This window comes from Lepidochelys kempii, chromosome 6 (genome assembly GCF_965140265.1).
Source record: "Lepidochelys kempii isolate rLepKem1 chromosome 6, rLepKem1.hap2, whole genome shotgun sequence".
NCBI lineage: Eukaryota > Metazoa > Chordata > Testudines > Cheloniidae > Lepidochelys > Lepidochelys kempii.
The window spans coordinates 70,371,847-70,393,070 of record NC_133261.1 but is presented as its reverse complement, the minus strand read 5'-3'; the positions used below and the strand labels follow the sequence as shown (position 1 = coordinate 70,393,070).

At 44.2% G+C, this 21,224-nt stretch overlaps 1 protein-coding gene across 9 annotated transcripts in view; it reads right to left on the bottom strand.

Moving 5' to 3' along the window:
• ZNF106 (zinc finger protein 106) overlaps window positions 1-21,224 on the bottom strand; it is a 79,733-nt gene that overhangs the window by 18,939 nt on the left and 39,570 nt on the right. For 5 of the 9 annotated variants that reach the window (XR_012159443.1, XM_073348615.1, XM_073348614.1 and 2 more), the window contains 6 exons: window positions 14,157-14,925; window positions 13,584-13,639; window positions 12,237-12,382; window positions 8,273-8,407; window positions 6,558-6,674; window positions 5,300-5,491 (listed from right to left, as the gene is read on the bottom strand). Coding sequence is in view for 8 of the 9 variants with exons in the window: in XM_073348615.1 (XP_073204716.1) it covers window positions 5,300-5,491; window positions 6,558-6,674; window positions 8,273-8,407; window positions 12,237-12,382; window positions 13,584-13,639; window positions 14,157-14,925 (1,415 nt within the window). In the remaining variant the exon portion in view is untranslated. Of the gene's footprint in view, window positions 1-5,299; window positions 5,492-6,557; window positions 6,675-8,272; window positions 8,408-11,350; window positions 11,464-12,236; window positions 12,383-13,422; window positions 13,476-13,583; window positions 13,640-14,156; window positions 14,926-21,224 lie in introns of those variants that run through there. The other 4 variants (XM_073348617.1, XM_073348619.1, XM_073348621.1 and 1 more) reach the window with 4 other exon arrangements.

Below are 21,224 nucleotides of genomic sequence, written 5' to 3'. Positions count from 1 at the left end.
GCAAAGAAGGTACGGATGTGAGATTTCTAAAAATAGCTACAGCACTTGACCCAAGGTTTAAGAATCTGAAGTGCTGTCCAAAATCTGAAAGGGACGAAGTGTAGAGAATGCTTTTAGAAGTCTTAAAAGAGCAACATTCTGATGCAGAAACTACAGAACCCAAGCCACAAAAAAAACCCACCACCACCTTTTGCTGGTGGCATCTGACTCGGATGATGAAAATGAATATGCATCACTCTGCACTGCTTTGGATCATTATCAAGCAGAATCCATCATCAGCACGGAAGCACGAAGGGACATACGAAAGTTTAGGGCATCTGGCAACACCAGCTACAACAGTGCCATGTGAATGCCTGTTCTCACTTTCCGGTGACATTGTTAACAAGAAGCAGGCAGTATTATCTCCTGTAAATTGTAACCAACCTTGTTTGTCTGAATGATTGGCTGACCAAGGAGTAGGACTGAACGGACTTGTAGGCTCTAAAATTTTACATTGTTTTATTTTTGAACATAGGTTTTCTTGTACATCAGTCTATATTTGTAAGTTCAACTTTCATGATAAAGAGAGATTGCACTACAGTACTTTTATGAGGTGAATTGAAAAACACAATTTCTTTTTGTTTTTTACAGTGCAAATATTTGTAACCAAAAATATAAAGTGTGCCCTGTACACTTTGTATTCTGTATTGTAACTGAAATTAATTTGAAAATGTAGTGATCATCCAAAAACACGTAAAATAAATGGTATTCTATTGTTGTTCAACAGCAATTAATTTTTTTGATCGCTTGACAGCCCTAATATGTACATATATATACACATATATCCAACAAATGCGATTTTTATTTTAAAAGATTCATCCCACATCCCAGGCAAAAATATAATTGTGTGTGTTTGGGTCAAATAAACTGCTTATTTATCAGCTTTATTGTAAAATCCATTGTTTTCTTTAAAAGCTAGGGGACCAGCAAAATCTGTTCTGAACAGGACAATGAAACTCACCCAGTACAATTACTTTAAAGCATCAGATTGTTTAAGTAGTAGATAGGCTTCTACGACAATCTGTACCCTTATGTTCATCCCTTACAATACTTGTAAGTTTTGTGCAAAATATGCCTTGTGAGGTGTATCATTTGAAAACTCAATGTGCTGATCATTATTGTCCTGGTAAAATGGGTATACTGTGTGTAATGTTATAAATCTACTGTATGATATTATTGAGACAATCCAAGCCTGCAACAAAAAAAAAAGCCACAAAGGGACAGTTCCTCAGAAAGAAAAAGGAAACCCACGCCTCAGCCAAGCGTCAGCAACATCAAATGGACTATCATCTGGTCAAGGCCATTCTTTGGCAGGAAAAAGGGTGAGAGCAAGAAATTTACATCTTGGCAAAGAAACAGCTGAGTCTCCATAGACTTTCTGTCTCCTTAACCTCAGCTAGAGAGGATTTTCAAAGAAAAAGAAAACTATAAGGGGAACACACCCTAAGAGACTCCTCCCTGTCTGCCTGCCCAGGGCATCACCACCACCTGAACAACAAGGAAAGTAAAAGCAAGAGGAAACAGGCTACCTTGCATAATGACTTAGCCACTCCCAGTCTCTATTTAAGCCTAAATTAATAGTATCCAATTTGCAAATGAATTCCAATTCAGCAGTTTGGAGTCTATGTAGACTCCCTCCTCAGGCCCTACGCTACCAGCACTCCCAGCTACCTTCGAGACACCACTGACTTCCTGAGGAAACTTCAATCCATCGGTGATCTTCCTGATAACACCATCCTGGCTACTATGGATGTAGAAGCCCTCTACACCAACATTCCACACAAAGATGGACTACAAGCCGTCAAGAACACTATCCCCGATAATGTCACGGCTAACCTGGTGGCTGAACTTTGTGACTTTGTCCTTACCCATAACTATTTCACATTTGGGGACAATGTATACCTTCTGATCAGCGGCACTGCTATGGGTACCCGCATGGCCCCACAGTATGCCAACATTTTTATGGCTGATTTAGAACAACGCTTCCTCAGCTCTCGTCCCCTAAAGCCCCTACTCTACTTGCGCTATATTGATGACATCTTCATCATCTGGACCCATGGAAAAGAAGCCCTTGAGGAATTCCACCATGATTTCAACAATTTCCATCCCACCACCAACCTCAGCCTGGTCCAGTCCACACAAGAGATCCACTTCCTGGACACTACAGTGCTAATAAACAATGGCCACATAAACACCACCCTATACCGTAAACCTACTGACCGCTATTCCTACCTGCATGCCTCCAGCTTTCACCCTGACCACACCACACGATCCATCGTCTACAGCCAAGCTCTGCGATACAACCGCATTTGCTCCAACCCCTCAGACAGAGACAAACACCTACAAGATCTCTGTCAAGCTTTCTTACAACTACAATACCCACCTGCGGAAGTGAAGAAACAGATTGATAGAGCCAGAAGAGTTCCCAGAAGTTACCTACTACAGGACAGGCCTAACAAAGAAAATAACAGAACGCCACTAGCCGTCACCTTCAGCCCCCACCTAAAACCCCTCCAACGCATTATTAAGGATCTACAACCTATCCTAAAGGATGACCCAACACTCTCACAAGTCTTGGGAGACAGGCCAGTCCTTGCCTACAGACAGCCCCGCAACCTGAAGCAAATACTCACCAACAACCACATACCACACAACAGAACCACTAACCCAGGAACTTATCCTTGCAACAAAGCCCGTTGCCAATTGTGCCCACATATCTATTCAGGGGACACCATCACAGGGCCTAATAACATCAGCCACACTATCAGAGGCTCGTTCACCTGCACATCCACCAATGTGATCTATGCCATCATGTGCCAGCAATGCCCCTCTGCCATGTACATTGGTCAAACTGGACAGTCTCTACGTAAAAGAATAAATGGACACAAATCAGATGTCAAGAATTATAACATTCATAAACCAGTCGGAGAACACTTCAATCTCTCTGGTCACGCAATCACAGACATGAAGGTCGCTATCTTAAAACAAAAAAACTTCAAATCCAGACTCCAGCGAGAAACTGCTGAATTGGAATTCATTTGCAAATTGGATACTATTAATTTAGGCTTAAATAGAGACTGGGAGTGGCTAAGTCATTATGCAAGGTAGCCTGTTTCCTCTTGCTTTTTCCTACCCCCCCCCCCCCAGATGTTCTGGTTTAACTTGGATTTAAACCTGGAGAATGGTCAGTTTAGATGAGCTATTACCAGCAGGAGAGTACTTGTGGCACCTTAGAGACTAACCAATTTATTTGAGCATGAGCTTTCGTGAGCTACAGCTCACTTCATCAGATGTTTACCGTGAAACATCTGATGAAGTGAGCTGTAGCTCACGAAAGCTCATGCTCAAATAAATTGGTTAGTCTCTAAGGTGCCACAAGTACTCCTTTTCTTTTTGCGAATACAGACTAACACGGCTGTTCCTCTGAAACCTGTCAGCAGGAGAGTGAGTTTGTGTGTGTATGGGGGTGGGGGGGATGTGAGAAAACCTTGATCTATGCAGGAAATAGCCCGACTTGATTATGTAAAGAGTTGTCACTTTGGATGGGCTAGCACCAGCAGGAGAGTGAATTTGTGTGGGGGGGTGGAGGGTGAGAAAACCTGGATTTGTGCTGGAAATGGCCCACCTGTTGATCACTTTAGATAAGCTATTACCAGCAGGACAGTGGGGTGGGAGGAGGTATTGTTTCATGATTTCTGTGTGTATATAAAGTCTGCTGCAGTTTCCACGGTAAACATCTGATGAAGTGAGCTGTAGCTCACGAAAGCTCATGCTCAAATAAATTGGTTAGTCTCTAAGGTGCCACAAGTACTCCTTTTCTTAATACAAAAACAATCACACATACAAGCTGACCGGTAATCTCAGAATCGCAGGACTGAATGGGCAGAAAGATTGAACCAGATTTTGCCCATTAAAAAAAAAGGATTCACTTCATCACAGGATTAAGACAGTGAGGCTCTGTGGGGAAAATTGTGCTTTGCACCTGCAACTCTGCTCTGTGGACATAAGGGATCAACACCCTGGTGCTTTTTAAGCACACAGAACTAAGCAAAAAAAGTTTGAAGACGACATAAATGTGCTCCAATATGCGTGTAGATGGCAGGAGCAAGTTAATGTGAAAAAAAGAGCAGGTCAGGGACAGAGCTGGCCAGTAATGTAGAACACACATGTACCATGCTTTATATTAGAGTGGGCACATTACTATCGACCATTAAAGGTATGTCTACACAAAAGAAGTTGTGCCACTTTATCTATATACTTAAAGTATATACAGCCCTCCTAGGGTGGATGCAGTTATACCAGTAGAGCTATTCCTATACACCAGTCTAAGGCAGCTTTCCACTGGTATATCAGCGTCCACACTACGAGTGGGATTGAATCAGAACAACTATTTCCATCAGAAAAATCACATTTCTGCATATAGAAAAGGGTTTTTTTTTTGGGGGGGGGGGGGGAGAAGAAGGGGACATGTCTAAAGGGACATTGTGAGTATTTTCTCAATGGAGAAAATTTTTTCAAAATTTCCAGAGTGAATTACAGGCAAAATAGGTGAGTTTCCTTCTGGCAAGATGATTGTTCCACCGCCCCCTTGCGCTTCTGAAATCAACATCCGTCTTGTGTACACTAGTACTATGAAGCGCAATAGCAGCAGCACTAGGAAACGCACCAATTGTGGTAGCAAGGCCACCAGAAGGAGCTCAAAGTTGGGGAAACTTTTCACAAATGAAGGGATTTTTATTTTTTGTCAAAATACAGATAAAATTTCCTATGGGCACCAGTTCTCAACCAGGGGTCTGGGGCCGCAAGCAGGTTTCAGGGGGTCTGCCAAAATAATTCAGAGAGCACGGCCGCCACTAGACTTGCTGGGGTCCAAGGCAGAAAGCCTGAGCCCTGCTGCCCGGGGCTGAAGCCCAAGCCCAAGCCCAAACCCCACCACCTGAGGCTGAAGCCCAAGAAACTTAGCTTTGCGGGGCCCCCTGTTGCATGGCGCCTCAGACAATAGCCCTGCTTGCTGCCCCCTAACGCAGGCCCTGGTTTTAATGTACCGGATATGCAGAAAAACAGTTGTTGTGGCACACATGAGGTGTGGAATTTTTATCACCTGTTGTGGGGGCCTCAGAAAGAAAAAGGTTGAGAACCCCTGATCTATGGGAATATCAAAACGTTAAAGTCTCTCAAATATCAGATGGAAGTAAATAGTCCCCTTAACATATAGTGACTACATCATTTGTCAAAAACTGTTACTTCCCAAGGTACTTGCCTTCATACAGAGTATAGTTTTGCTATGACCTTCAAGAGTTCGTAGAAGCAGTCCATTTCGAGCATCCCGCACACTGATGGTACAGTCATAGGACCCCACTACCAACAACTTGCGTGCTCCTTCCTGAGCCGTGGCTAGACAGCTGACTGCTCTAGGGCCATGGCATTCAAAGGTATCGATTTGCTTGTTGTTCTGCAAAATAAAGAAGTCAAAAGATTGAATGGAATGTAGACCACTGAGTCCTTCCCTCTTCAAGGATACGATTCCTCAGACTGAAGGCGTATCTGATATTACTCTTGTACATACCTAAAAAGACAAAAAGGTGCAACCACCACTACTGATGGAATACTGTTTAAGATTAAAAATATAACCTAAAAATCTAAAGCTAATTCTTTGTTCCCTCCGATATCCTTTAAACAAGTATTCCTAATTTATCGTAACAGTTTGTTTTGCATTACAAATTCATTTAGCTTCTTTCCGGTGAGCTGTGCTTACAATTTGACCAGTAGTAAGAAACAGTCATTCTTCAGTGGTAGAAGAACAGAATTACTAGATGAGGCATGTGAACTTAGATATTTCATTATTCTTTAAGTACCACACGATTATGAAGTGTGTTTGTTCACGTTTAGTGTGAAAATTCTGTGAAGATAATTTGAGGTTCACTGGCATGATACTTCTGCTCTTGAGCTCTCAGAACAAGCCCTCTTTTTAGATCTCCTTAAAATATGAGCTTATTTTGCTAGGTTAGTTTTGAGCAATGAGCCTGGAGTCAATCTAAGCAAATAATGAGATATGTTTGTGTTTCTATTTAAAACATTCTGTGGCCTCATGGTTAGTTTTCTGCCAAACAAGAGGTCTGTTTGGATATCTCTCTCCTAGGTTTGTATCTCGTACACTCTGCAGAGACCCCATTCAAGTCTTAGTGAGGAGTCATAGCACACAGAGAAACAAGTGCCATTAAGCCTTTATCACCCACAAAAGTTCAGCTCCAGGGAACCTGGCGGTAGGCAGGGGAATTCTTCTGAGGACACAGGGGGTAGCTGGAAGAAGGTGAAGGGGAGAAGGTTCATCCAGGGACATGTAAATACTGAAACAGAAATGACTTAGCTGCTATCTTGATATGCAATAGTTATGAATGTTCTTGCTATTCAAGAGACAAAATGAAATTGGAAATGAGAGTGGGAAGAAAAGAGAATACCACCTGCTAAAACTGTTTCAATATGGGTTGACACACCAGTTTTCAAATAAATACACTGACCTTTATGGTGAAAGTGACCACATTGCCATTTGCAAGGCCTGCATACAGGATTCGCCATCTACTATGCAGACAGAGCACCCGGTCTTCCAATTTAAATTGCTCCATGCACTCCTTGGTCTGACAAGAAACAAATAGTTTCAGCTTTTGTCATTAGTGGAAAAATTGGGAGACTATTTTGAGATAACTGGGAAAAACTGAAATGAGCCATTAGTCTTGCCTATGAATTGTGTTGCTTCTCTCCAGTAATGGAGAAGTTCTTCTGTCTGTGTGAAGCTCTTGTTCCAAGAGCTCACTCCCACCCCAACTCAACTTCCTTAGTAACTTCTCCATAGGGGAAGTGGCATAAATGATAGTCAGCTGATATTATCTTTCCACAGATCAGTGACCTAAAACAATTTGTCCATAGGAAGCAGACATCTACTCCACAATCCTTCAAGGTCAAGGACCACTTTCACTCTCAATTTCAGGAGACAGACCTTCCTTTCATTGATCCCTGACAGAGGCCAGATTAAGCAGCTCTCTTCCAACTTGCTCCTTTGCCTCTGGTATGAGAAGCTCAGCTTCATCCTCTCAGAACACTACTGACTCCCATGAGAGCTGTATTGCCTATACTCCCAAGTGAAATGCACTTTTCATAGACTACTGAGGAAGTCAGAAAAAAATACAAGTTAACGGAGATGTGCACTTCCAAGTGGCTGTCTTCCACCTCAATTACCTCTGCTTACCTCATTTAACTTGCCATTACCCTCTATGCCTGAGCAAAGAGCCTACTGAATTAAAAAACTGGCCAGTAGAATGGGGCAGCACAGTGATATTGTTCAGAAACCAGCCATTATTAAATTACTGTAAACAGATACAGAAACTTTGACGAATACTGGGTCAGTCATAGAAACTTAATATACCAGAATTTATCCAAGTGCATGATAAATACAATTTATCCCTTTTGACTAGCTCACCTGCACCTAGCCCACTAATTCATCTTTGGTCAGGACTATTAATATTCCAAACATTTAGAATGTCCACCAGGGAATGTGCAACTTTTCCTTCAATTACATTAGCCAGAAGCCCACAAAAGTTAATATTTTGTCCTGGACCACCTGACATCTCACAATTCATTAGGGCAATAAACCTGACGTCAAATAGTATACACCCCTTCCACAACATAAGATACTGATCTAACTACTGACATTTATATATGGAATATCTACTAGTTTGTTTTTAAGAGGTTTGTAAAATTCATGATGGTTTCCACTTCAAAAGCCTGTATACTGAAGACTCACTGAATCAGAGAACTTGACTTTAAAAGCTAAAAGAATACCAAAAAAAGTACCTGTTTTTAAACTCAAACATTTCTAAAGTAGTTTCTATAAAATACGTAGCACACAAAATATGATAATGTGGTAATACGTTTTTATTGGCACTTGTCTGGGATAATTTGAATAACCATACCAACTCATACTGTCCAAATCTTTGTATCACAACACATACACTGTTTAAAACACAGAACTGGGAGTCCGAAGAAAAACTTTGTTATATTTCCGTTTCTGCCGTTGACTTGATCTGTGACTTTGGGTAGGTCACTTTGTTTCATCATGTGTAGAATGGGGCTAATATCTAGCTCATGGGGATTTGAAAGATTTGGTTCATTTATGCTTGAAAAGACCCTTGAGATTCTCACACAAAGGTGCAACGTTTAATACCATGTTTATGAATACCTTGATATTGTAACAGTTGATTGTGTGGTCACTAGAGCCAGTGTAGAGGGCTGCATTCTTCCCATTTGTTTGAGTAACCAGGAGACAGTTCACTTTGGAAGTGTGTCCTTCAAAGACACCCATACATTTTCTGTTCTAAAAGTAGAGCACAAAGTCTGTTAACGTGCAGACTATAATATAGGTTAATTTTCTCCCTCTACCTAATGTTTACACAAATCTACACATACTCTCAGATCCCAGCAAAGCAACAGAATTCTGTGACCCAAGGAACTCTTGATGCTAGCTGGCAGGGGGCACAGAGATGCGTAAGGGTTACACAGATTCCCTGGGTGTGGTAGTTCATCAAAGAATATCATGTGAGATCCCTACTGAAAGCCTGTATCACACTGATCATCATAATCTTTGCAAAATGTATGTGCAGATAATATGTAAGGAGATACCTATATATACTGGAAGTTATGTTCTTAAAGCCTGGAGATAAAGGCAGGTCACCCAGAGATGGCATACCTTAAGACAGATTCCGCCAGAAAGGAGGTAGCAGATACACAATTAACAATGCTCAGTCAAGGATATAAGTGTCTTATACTGGAAGTATATTTGGATACTGAATCAAATGCTCATGAAGAGAGTGCAGGGACTTCAAGAGAAGAAATTAACAGGAAGAGGTAAACAGCGAGGAAGGGAAACCTGTTTGCAGGTAAAAAAAACAAAAAGGACTGGTCTAATATAGCTATGTGTGCAGAAAGATGCCCTGGCATCCTTCATCTGGGAAGACAAGCTGCCAGTGGGTTTGGTCTTATAAAAGGAGGGTCTCAGCCATCCTAGTTGAAAAATGTGGTGACAACGACTTTGGATAAACAGTACCTTATTTAACAAGATGCCCTCTTGTTAAATATGTTTAAGCTCTAGAATAAGTGTTCTGATTTTATTTTATATGTAACCCTTTAGGTCCATAAACCCTACTTCCTTCTTCTCAAATTCCCATTCTTTGTTAAATAAACTTAATCCTTGTTTTCACTATAAACAAATCTAAGTGCAAGGTGTTTAGTGGAACTGTGATCCAGGTTGCAACTGGTAAACTGGGGTGTACTATTCCTTTGGGAGCAGAGGATCTGGGAATTATATGACTGTCCAGTGGTTAAGGGGCTGAGGACTCCAGGGAGACACCTAGGGGTTGGAGTATATCTATTGCTAACCTGCAAAGGGATGGCAGAGCCTGCCTCAGCTGAGAGGAGAATCCTTGTGCTGTCTGTGGCTGGCAGAGTTGGGGAGCTGACCCTGACAGGAAACCACAAGGTTTCCTCATGCTCAAGGCAGGTGATAGCAAGCTGCCTCACAACCTTGGTACCCCAGGGAGCCTCACAACCCCCCACCCTCCCACACACACATACATTTCCTGCTACAGTGGTGTTTACTTCAGCAAAAGACAGATGTAATGAGGGACACTAGATTTTTATCCAAATTTCATAATGAACAATACACTGTTATAATTTTAGTCCCAAAGAAATCCCAGCACACTTGCACAATCTATACTGTGTAAGTACTGTCAGGATAAAAGGAGTCTAGAAAAGCAGCATAGTTCAGAGCAGTGATTCTCAACCAGGGGTATGCATACCCCTGGGGGAACAGAGAGGTCTTCCAGGGGGTGCAACAACTCATCTAGATCAGTGTTTCTTAACCTAGAGGTCACAACCCGCAGGGGGGTTGTAGAATGGATATAGGAGGGGTTGCAAATGCAGGGCCAGTGTTAGAAGGTAGCAAGCAGAGCAATTACCTGGGGCCCCATAAAGCTAAATTACATGCTTGGGCCCTAGGCAGCAGGGCTCAGACTTCAGACTCCTGAAAGGGGTATAGTAGTTGGGAAAGGTAGAGAACCAGGAATCAGGAAAGCAAAGGTCTAGTCCAGTGGTCACCAACCGGTCGATCACAATCGACTGGTCAATCCTGGAGGATCTCCCCATTGATTGCTATCTCCGGCTGCGCAGTGGGGCTGCTGCTAAGACAGACTCCCTGCCCGCCCCAGCCCCATGCAGCTCCCGGAAGCAGCCAGCACGGCCCCAAGGGCACGGCAGGGGTCTCCCTCCGAATGCTGCTCCTGCCTATAAGCTCCACCCCTGCAGCTCTCACTGGCTGTGAATGGGGAGCTGTGGCAGCGGTGTCTGCAGAGAGGGGCAGCGTGCAGAGCCATGTGCCGCCCGCCCCCAGTTTCCCCTCCCAAGGGCTGCAGAGGTGTATTGGCCCTTTCCAGGAGTGGTGTGGGGCCGAGGTAAGCAGGGAGTCTGCCTTAGTGGCATCCACACTGTGCCACCGACCAGGAGCCACTGGAGGTAAATGCTGCCCAGTGGGAGGCCGCACCGCAACCCCCAGCCCTGAGCCCCATCCCGGAGCAAGCACCTGAACGCCCTCCTGCACTCCAAGCCCCAGCCCTGAGCCCTCTCCCAGAGCCAGCACCCAGTACTCCCCCCACACCCCAACCAGAAGCATAGCTAGGGGGGGGAACGGGGCAGCGGCCGCTCCCTCACCGAGCGGAAGTGATGCCTTATTAATTCTTTGGCGCCTTCCAAATTTTTTACTCTCCCGACGGTGCTCCGGGTTTTTGGCGGCAGGTCAGGCGGCGCTTCGGGTCTTCAGCAGCATTTCGGCATTGGGACCTTCACTCGCTCCGGTCTTCAGTGGCATTGCGGTGGCGGTGGAGGAAGCCTTCAGTGCTGCCGAAGACTGGAGCGAATCAAGTGCTACTGAAGACCCAGAGTGCCGCCTGACCCGCCGCCAAAGACCCGGAGCGCTGCTGGGTGAGTACTAGCGAGTGGCGCCTTTTTTAAAATCTCTGCTCCCCCTGTTTCTCCACCTGGCTACACCACTGACCCCAACCCCCTACCCCAGCCCTGACCCCTCTCTCAGAGCCAGCACCTTGTACTCCCTCCTTTACCCCAACACTGCCCCAGCCCAGAGCCCCCTCCCCTATTCCCCCTACCCCCACACTGCGAACCCCTCAGCCCAGAGCCCACACCCCCTCCCAAACCCCAACCCCCTCCTCCAGCCTGGTGAAAGTGAGTGAGGGTGGGGGAGAGGAAGTGACGGAGTGGGGCAGGGTAGATCCTGGGTTGCCCTTAAATTCAAAAAGTGATCTTAGGTGTAAAAAGGTTGGAGACCACTGGTCTAGTCCCATTCTTGTAAAGCACTTTGGAGATCTATGGATGAAAAAAAAAACCCTATTATCAAGTAGTATTATTAATTCACTGGATTAAAGAACAAGATCTGAAGATCCTTGGTGGTGTGATTTTACTTTAAGATGTTATGCCTTTTTATGTGTCTGAATGCACTACCTATATAGGTTTGTATCTTTGGCAGTTTTCTTGAACTCTGATTGCTTATCATTTGTAAGAATTTATTAAGCTATGGTCAGCCAGTATTTCAGTAGATCTTCCTAATAAAAATATATCCTACAAGAAATGAAAGAAGGCTTTTTGTTTAAGGTTTGTTAGTTTTGTGGTGGTGGTCACAAACTCAGGCCTCTGCGAAAGGATTATAGACCAATTCTCATTTGACTAACATACCTTCTCCAACCCCAATGGGCAACAGGGAGTGACTAAACTTCCTCTCGTCTAGAATGGTACTTGCTAACTAACTGACATCCTTAAAAAGGCAGTGAAAACCAAGCTTCTCTTTAAAGAGAAAAATATATACAAATTTCTCTTCAAGAACATTTTCTACATAAAATCTTTCACCAAGCCATATTTCTCATGCTGGAAGCAAGCATGCAAAAGCCCTAATGGGGTCAGTCTGGACTGGCCATTACTATTACAGAAAGTTTGGGAACTTTATAGATGATAAAAAAACCAAACCAAAACAAAAAACCCACTATAAATGATTCCTTAAGAAGATTTCTTCTAAGCACAAAAAAGGGCTTTACAAAAAATCTGAAGACTGCAAAATACGTTCTCTCCATGATGACCCTACTTACAACCAGATTGTAGGCACGGACAGTTTTGTCTGCTGAGCAGGTGTAAAGCACACTCCCAAATATCTGAATAGCATTCACTGCAGCTTGGTGTCCCTCAAAACTCCCCTCTGTAGGTTCTTCATCCTCACCTGGCTCTGAAGATACTTCTGCAGAATGGAGAGTTAACAAAGCTTGTGCTTTAACGATCAGAATGTTTTATTCACACAAACTTTGCATAAGTAATAAGACTATCCGTACTATTGACTATCATCACATTTTGCAAAAAGGTCCGCAAGTAAAACAACCAACCAAAAAAAATGTAATAGACCTCTAGCCCTTTAAGAGCAGGGGTGGTCAGGATGCCAGTTATGGGGCCTCAGTCCCTTTAAAGTCAGGGACTAAGAGTTGTAGTTCTCAGGTGGAGCACATGAATCACCAAGGGGTCATGTGACAGCCTAATGAGCTATAAAAGCAGACAGCCTTCTCTCACTATGAGGTGATGCCCAGAAGGCACAAGATGTGCTGAGAAATGTCTCCAAAATAGCCCAAAGAAGAAATCTGGAAATGAAGCTGGTAACAGGGCTTGACCTGGAAAGGCTAGCAGCAGAGAAATCCAGGGCATAGAACAGCTTGCTGGGGAAGCTCATCAGAAGAGAGACAGGCAATAGCTCCTTGTGGGAACAGGAAAAGGAGCCTAGATAGGGATTGGCAGAGGGCTGTTTAAAGAGAGACCACGGAAAAGGCCTACACAGACATTTCCAGAGAGACCCTGGAAAGTAGTGGAGCAGAGCAGTCTTGGGCTTAGAGCTGGCCACTCTCCGCAATTTAAGGACTGTGGCTGTAGCTCAGGGAAGGCGCAGGTGAGTGAGCAACACACGTGCGCCAAAAGGACGAATGGAGCCTAAGGAGAAGCTGCGAAGATTATTAAGCTCAGGGGAGGGGAAAAATCTGTTATCTACCCCAGCAATCAGGAACAAGAACTGATTAACTCTTATGACCACTGAGGCAGCTGTTTGAATCCTGGGAGGAAGGAGGGCCTTGTCTGTATTTTAGCATTTGTACTAGTTTATCCCCAGAAGAGGGACTTTCTACATAGCCAAACAGTTACATTACGCCAGTTACTAAAATTCACCCCACCACCCAAAAGGTACTGTGGATCAGAAGGTAAACAGGCACAGTGCACCGAATGAGGAATAGGATAAGTGATCCATGTTGACTATCGTTATGCAGTGTCTTCCACTCTTATTTTGAGTTTAAGTTCTGAAGAGCAAAAAGAACAGTAGTATTTTGCAAGCACATTTGGACTGTAACTCAAATTTTCAGATATCCTATGCCCATTTAACATAGCAAAGCACACCAATAATATACCTGAGGAGTTCTTTGAGCATCTCATTGGTGATGTGGAAGGGAGAGTCTCAGCAACACTGTAAAATAAAGAGTAGAGAGATTAGACTCTGCTTGTTGGTATTCAGGAAAGGTAGCAAAATGTACTTAGAGAACTTCAGTGATACTCCAAAATAGGATATTTTATCAGAAGTATTGTAAGGAAAGTATAGGAGTCCTCCATGGGCTATGAAAGTACTCACTGCTAACAGCCCTATGCAATTTTTTTTTTTTTTTTTGAAGGAAAAAAGTACTCCTCTCTGAAGGGGGCCTTACTTTACTTACTGCAGAAGTTAGTAAGGAACAGTGCATGAACATTGTTTTTGTATGCACATGGAGAAGAGATTCAGATAGTTAAACTACCAGCATGTACAGGCATAAATATTCATCTTTTCTCATTTCAGTGATGGAAGCATTGAGGAATGAGATTTGCTCCCACTTCACCGTGTTTTAAGCTTTTCACACATGGAAAAAATGGCCCTTGAATTAAAATTTTGGAAGACCTTTTTTATGTGAGAAATCTGTCCTGATCTAGTATAATCCCACTTTCCACCTCACCTTCTACTGATGCCATCCCTATAATTTGTGCCAATCTCACTGGTGGAGCTCACTTCATCATAACCAGAGCGAGATGCCTCCACTGAAGCTTGTTCTGAGGATCTCATGGTGTCCCTCTTAGATGGGCTGTCTGGTTTCTCATCTCCTGACTCTGATGAGTTGATGGCCACCACCTCAAACTGGGGGTTTGCAGTTTCTACTAATTCCAGAGAGGCATCACTCTCATTATCATCTCTGTTCCTCTCTACTTCATGAGTAGTACCCCCATCCTCCTGTCTTGGAAAGGTGGATGTAGTAACCTTTCCCGCTGTGGGCACCTTCCCGCTCTTGACTTTCCTAATAGGTTTAGAGTCAATAACATCCTGTTCTGTGTCACTGTTCTCAGGTACATGGGCTGCTCGCAATGTTTTCTTCTTCCTTAGCTTTTTCCTTCTCTTTTTTCCTTTGTTCTCTGCAGAGACCAGAGTGGATTCTGCCAGATGCTCAGACTGTTCTGCTGGTAGTGTTGGATCTTTGTCCAAAGGTGTTTCTAAAGAGAGAGACTGATTTGCAACAGAGCTGCTACACTGTTCTGGTAAGGTGATTTCAGTCAGGGTTTCAATCACCCCTTTTTGTTTGTTGAGAGTAGATGGTGATAGTATGGTCCGGCCCTTATCTGAGGCAGCCTTGTGAACATCTTGATTAGTCTGTTGGAAACAAGTAGTCAGCTCTGAGAGGGACATGATTGCAGAGATAACTGGGTACACAGAAGTTTTCTGGCCGATATCTACTGAAGAAAAGAGATGAACAATGTGTTCACTCTGCAGTAATTCATATTTATGCATAAAACCCCCCTTGGTTTATTATTAATAAGCTGCACGAATTATTACAATCTATTTGAAAATTTACATCCATAACATAGCTATATGTTTAAAAGTAGAATGTTTTCTGAATACTGAAAGAAGTGCACATACTTCTTGTGTTCATTATGCAAGCCTTGTCAGTTTCTTATTTCAAAGTAAGGCCAATCAGCTATTAACACTTTTTTAAAAAGTGTCATTAGCACGTCAAGTGGAATTCACCTTAAGAACAAACTTATTTGGAAGCAAAGTGCACAGCTATTGCAACAGCTATTTGGACATTTTATTTTGGATCCCTGCAAGGACAGTTATGAAATTAAAAGACTTAAAGTTAGCTTAAGGAGATAATATATGTGCTTTATGGTTTGTGTTAGTACAGAAGAGGCCACAGTCAGCTAGTAAAAGGTCATGAGAATAAGTAATATTATTTATTACTTACAGTGTGGGAAAGATGCATGGTTCAAAATAACTGATTAAGTGAAAAGCAGCAGTAACAAGACAAAGAAACAGTCTTAAAAGAAAGAAGCATAAACCTTTCCACTGTTCTGCTGGTAAGCAAGGAGGTGGGGAGGAGATAAGAAGGAAAGCAGCAAGGATAAGTTGCTTCAAAATTGGGTTTTTACTAAAGCTAGCAAGTTCACTGAAGTTTATAAAGAAAGCCATGAATCTGATGGTTCTTTAACAGACTCTACCAGATCATGCTGACGCACACTAGGATGAGATAGTTTTCCCTAGCAACAAATTCCCAGCTAGTAAAGCAAGAGGCTTCTTTCCTGGGACTAACCATACAACCCAGCTGCGGGCTCCAGATAAATAGGTGCAAGGGATTTTAGAGCGGCCCTATTTCTGAAACAGCACTGCAATAGCTGCTGGGCATTACAGCTTTTGTCAGGCTTTAATCCCTGATCATGCAGCCATCCCCGCACCCACTCTACCAGCTCCTACAGAAAAAGGTAGAGTGGGAATGGATGCTCCCAGCATACCCGGCAACGTATAAATTAAAGAGGCTTTAGCATAAGCTCCAGTTCCTAGTACCCTACAGGTTTCAGAGTAGCAGCCGTGTTAGTCTGTATTTGCAAAAAGAAAAGGAGTACTAGTGGCACCTTAGAGACTAACCAATTTATTTGAGCATGAGCTTTCGTGAGCTACAGCTCACTTCATCGGATACCCTACATTACACAAAACCTTTTGGATTGTTTGTAGCAACCAGGGACACAACTATTTCACCTTTGTTAACTCAGGATATCATGACAAAGAAGAAAGGATTTCTTATACTTCCAAGGTATTTAATGAAGTTGAAAAGCAGTAAACTCCGTGTGGGAAAAAAAATACTTATTGGCTATTTGGTGGGCTCTAACATTTTTAGATACCTGGTGAGGTAGGGATGCATAAAACTGTACCTTGCTCATACTCCCTTAAAGTATCTTTTGTCTGGTAAAATCAAAAATGGTACAGTGTCTAGACCTAGACTAGTGGCCCTTGCTGCTGGAAGACCACCAAACTGAAGTCTGTCTGCTCAAACACCGCTTCACCCTTACCAACAGGAATGTTAATTGTGGTACTCCACTAGACTGTCCTGGAGAAATTTTCTCTAAAAAGGGAGCCCTAACCCTTTATGCCATGTGCAGTACGTACACCTCTACCCTGATATAACGTGGTCCTCGGGAGCCAAAATAATCTTACTGCGTTATATCAAACTTGCTTTGGCCTCGAGCATTTCTGTTATGAATAGTCACTTCCTGCCCCAACTGATCCCTCAGAACCCCCCCCCCCTTGTCCCCTGACTACCCCTTCCAGAGACCACCCGCCCCAACCACCCCTCCCAAGACCCCACCACCTATCTAAGCTCCCCTGCTCCTTGTCCCCTGACCACCCCCTTCAGAATCACAGAATATCAGGATTGGAAGGGACCTCAGGAGGTCATCTAGTCCAACCCCCTGCTCAAAGCAGGGCCAATCCAACTAAATCATCCCAGCCAGAGACCCCCCCCCCATCCCTAATCACCCCCAGGACGCCACCCCCTTTCCCCTGACTGCCCCGACACCTATCCACACCCCCACTCCCTGACAGGCCCCCCCCCCCAGGACTCCCACGCCCTATCCAACACCTCCATTCCCCATCCCCTGACCTCCCCACCCCCAGAACATCTGAACCATCCAACCCCCGCCATCCCCTGACTGCCCCCCCCAGACCCTCTGCCCCTTATCCAACCCCTCGGCCCCGGCCTGGCACCCTTAACACACCACTCAGAGCAACGTGTCGGAGCCAGACATGCTGACGCGTTAATCCGCTGGAGCACGCAACCCCACCCCCGAAAACGCTGCTTTACCGCGTTGTAGCCAAATTTGTGTTATCGGGTCGCGTTATGTCGGGGTAGAGGTGTAATTTAAATTCTGAAAGGCTGTATGCTGAGAATAGGACAATATATGTTATGGGGTTGTCCTATCACCAAAAAGGGACTGTAGTCACAGGATTTGCTGTTTGGGCTCTCCCCATTCAGGCTGAACCTGTGCAGTACAGGTGTAAAAATGTTATTAAAGCTAATGTTAAAAAATTATATAATATATAGGTTGGGGAAAGTGTGTCTGTACATCTGGGTATAGTGCTTAGATTATCCACAGGTACAAAGTTAGTTTTTTAAAAGTCATATGATACATCGAGTATAAAATCAGCAACAACGCAAATTTAGGTGTACAGTTTAGACATTAGAATCTGAATACTCAGAAACACTACTCATGAAAAGTTGTACACACAAAACATTCTGTGGGCACGTCTACCACTGTAAGGAGTTTAGGACCAGTGGAGGGAGACAAACCAGCCTGTCCAGTGAATGACAGTTGGGGTGGTAGACCATCTTGAGCCACATTTGAAGGGATGGCGGCATAGCCTTGCAAACTGAATCACCTGTGTACAAGTGGCCCTACATGCTCAGACACATCCGGACGGCTGTAGAAGGCTGAGACTGCAGACTGAGGAAGACATGGAATTGCCTTAAAGTGGTCGGCTGGTAAGCCCTAGATCTTGTGGAATCTAACAGGTACGCTTTTTTTTTTTTTTTTTGGGTGAGTGGGAGTAGATTGACTTTCTGGCATTTAGAATGAGGCCAATATGGTCAAGCAAGCACAATGTGGTCCTGATGTGAGCAAGAACTTCCTCTCTGGATCTGCCCCATAGCAACCAGTCATCACTGACCAGGAAGAGGTGGATTCCCTTTCTCCTGAAATATGCAGTAAACACGACCAGGCACTTGGTGAAAACTCAGGAAGCAGAAGAGGCTGAATAGCATGACCATGTATTGAAAATGGCACTCTCTTTCAACAATGTGCAGGAACTTCCTGTGGTTCAGCAGACTTGCCACATGGAAGTAAGCATCCTGGAGGTCCAGAGCAGCGAACCAGTCATTCTGAGATAATATGGGGAGGATAGTCAAAAAAAAAAAAAAAAAAAAAAACCACAACACATTTGGAATCTTATATGTGATGTTTGTTGAGGCTGCAAAGGTAGAGGATGGGTCTCATCCTTCCCCTGAATTTGGGTACAACAGACGCTTGTTTGAAGCAAAACCTTGTGAGAGCAACCGCTGCTTATTAGCAACGTTTCCCGTGGTCACCGTTTCTCTACCGTGAATAGTCCACTCGGTAACAGCAACATAGCCACCACATAAGAGCAACGTTTGTGATGTGACATCACATGCTCCACTTACTTGCATACTGTAATAACCTAAATTAAAAGTATTATTTACTTGCTTAGTAGATGCTCTTAATCAGGACAACTTACAACACGTACAAAGCATTACAGTTAAGTAGGAGTACAAAAAATGTTTATAAGTAAGAGCAAAAGGTTGTGTTTGTTGTCATAGTTGATGTTTGACTTTTTTTAAGCACAAATAAAACTGGATACTTTTCTAAGATTAACTCAATTAATACCGCTTTCTTGATATAATATGGTGGTAGGCTACAAATGCACATTTAAAATGTACAGTATGTAAACTAATGTAATACTGTAGCAATAAGAGATATTCTGTTACATTATAGATTTTTAGTGTGTACTGTAGCTGTTTTATGGATCAGAAAAAGCAGAGTGCCTTTAGTCAGACAACACTCCCCATAACAGCAACAGGTGCTTAGGAGCAACATAGCAAAAGGGCACTGATATGTTGCTACTAATGAGCGTCTACTGTATCAGGAAGTACTGGGATTAGAAGCCGTTCCAGCAGAACTTCCTCCACCACTCCCAATGCCAGCAGGGAGCAATGTCATGACAGGATCCCTGAAAAGAGACGGAGGAGAAGATGGAGGAGGGTTCTGACCATGTGCAGGACCCAGTTGTTGGAAGTAACAGAGACCCCAGCACTGTAAGAAAGGGGCCAGTCTGTCCCCAAAGGAACAGGATGATGAGGAGGAAGGAGCAATGGACTGGAACAAGGAGTCAAAACAGGCATTTAGAAGCCAAGGGAGGGTGTGTAGGCTGGCCAAACTTTGAGCCCAACCACTTTCTCTTGTGGGATCTATCCTGCTTTTTAGGGTAGTCCTACTGCTCCAGGGAAAAGGGCTGCGCAAAGGTACACTGTGGACGATACTGCTGCAGCTGGTGCTGAGCACCACAGTTTTGCCTCAGTGCAGGTGGCGCACTTCCCCGATGGATCTCAAGGTAGCCCTAGAATCCTTGAAGGAGTGAAGCATGTCATCGGTCTTGTCAGAGAACAGGTTTCGGCTGTCGAAATGCAACTCCTCAATAGTCTGTTGAACATCAGGTGCAATGCCAGAATTTAGCAGCCAGGAAGCCCTCCTCACAGTGACCACAGAGGATATCACCCTGGCTGAAGCATCTGCAATGTTAAGGGCAGACCTCAAGAATATTTTGGTCACCAAGGAGCTTTTATTGACAAAAGCCCCAAACTCCTCCTGTGAGACCTTGGGCAGCTGGTCTGTGAACCCAGACATAGCTGTCCAATTAAGGAATCATATGTGGACAACAAGTTGGTTAAAGATTCACATCTGTAGAGACAAGGATATGTAGACTTTCCTGCCCTTAAGATCCCATCGTGTAGAGTCTCTGTCCTTAGGAGTAGATCCGAATCTGCCCTTCTATGCCCTGTTGTATACCACGGTCACCACTAGGGAACTGAGGGCCAGATGTGAATAGAACCCCTCAGTTCCTTCAACTGGAACAAAACAACACTTTTCCATGTGCTTATCTGCTGGCGGTATCACGGCTGGTGTACTCCAAAGGGCTTCAGCCAATCTGAGAAGCACATTGATTGGGATAGCAACTCTACAAGGGGCAGATGACTGCAAAATGTCCACCACAGTGTGGGGGTCTCATGCAGCAACTCCACCTGGATGCCCAAGGGTGCAGCCACATGGCGCAGCAGGTCTTGATATGCCTTAAAGTCCTCCAGTATCAAAGGGAAGGATGAACTCAGTAGTGCAGTCTCATCTGGAGACAAAAAAGCAGAGGCTCTTAATTGAGCCAAGGCCAGATCGTGTCGCAGGGATGATGCATCCAGACAAGAATATTCTAGAGGCTCCACAGGGAGAATGATGGCTGATGTCTGCAGATACCAATGCAGATCTAACAAGTGATTTTGCCTATGAACGAGGTGAAGAGCAGGACCTCTGAGAATGAGGGGCAACCCACTGACTGCAAGGGGCCACTGATATGGACAGGGCACTGGTAGACAGTAGGCACCTGGCCAAGGACCTCCATCCCAACCAAGTGGTGGAGGACAATCTTGGGGACTATAAACGGTCCATTAGTGATCCTTGGTGTTCACTGCATGATGCAGAGCGGGAGGATGAAGACCTCAACTTGGATGTAGGACTCTTGGGATCCCAGCGACAAGTGAAGAGCAAGACAGAGGGAGCAAATAGGTGATCCGTTAATCCCTTGCCCAGAACGAGGTAGGAAGTGGTGCTTCTGATGGAGGCAGTATCATTGGTACTGAACATGTCAGTGCCGAAGACAGTGTCTGTCCAGACTTGAATAGTGGCAGAGGCTGGTGAAAGCTGCCACGGAAGCACATTTGACAATGCCGAGATTCCCAGTACCAGGGTTCCCCATACAGATTCTGATACTGGCTCTACCTCTACTTCTGGAAGGGTAGCAGTGGGATATGGTGCTCACAAACGAGGGTTCAGCACCTTGCTCCATTGGAGGGGCTAAGATGGTGCAACCCTGGAAAAATCTTGAAACAACAAAAGGCAGAGGAGGTCTGTGGCTGCCTGGT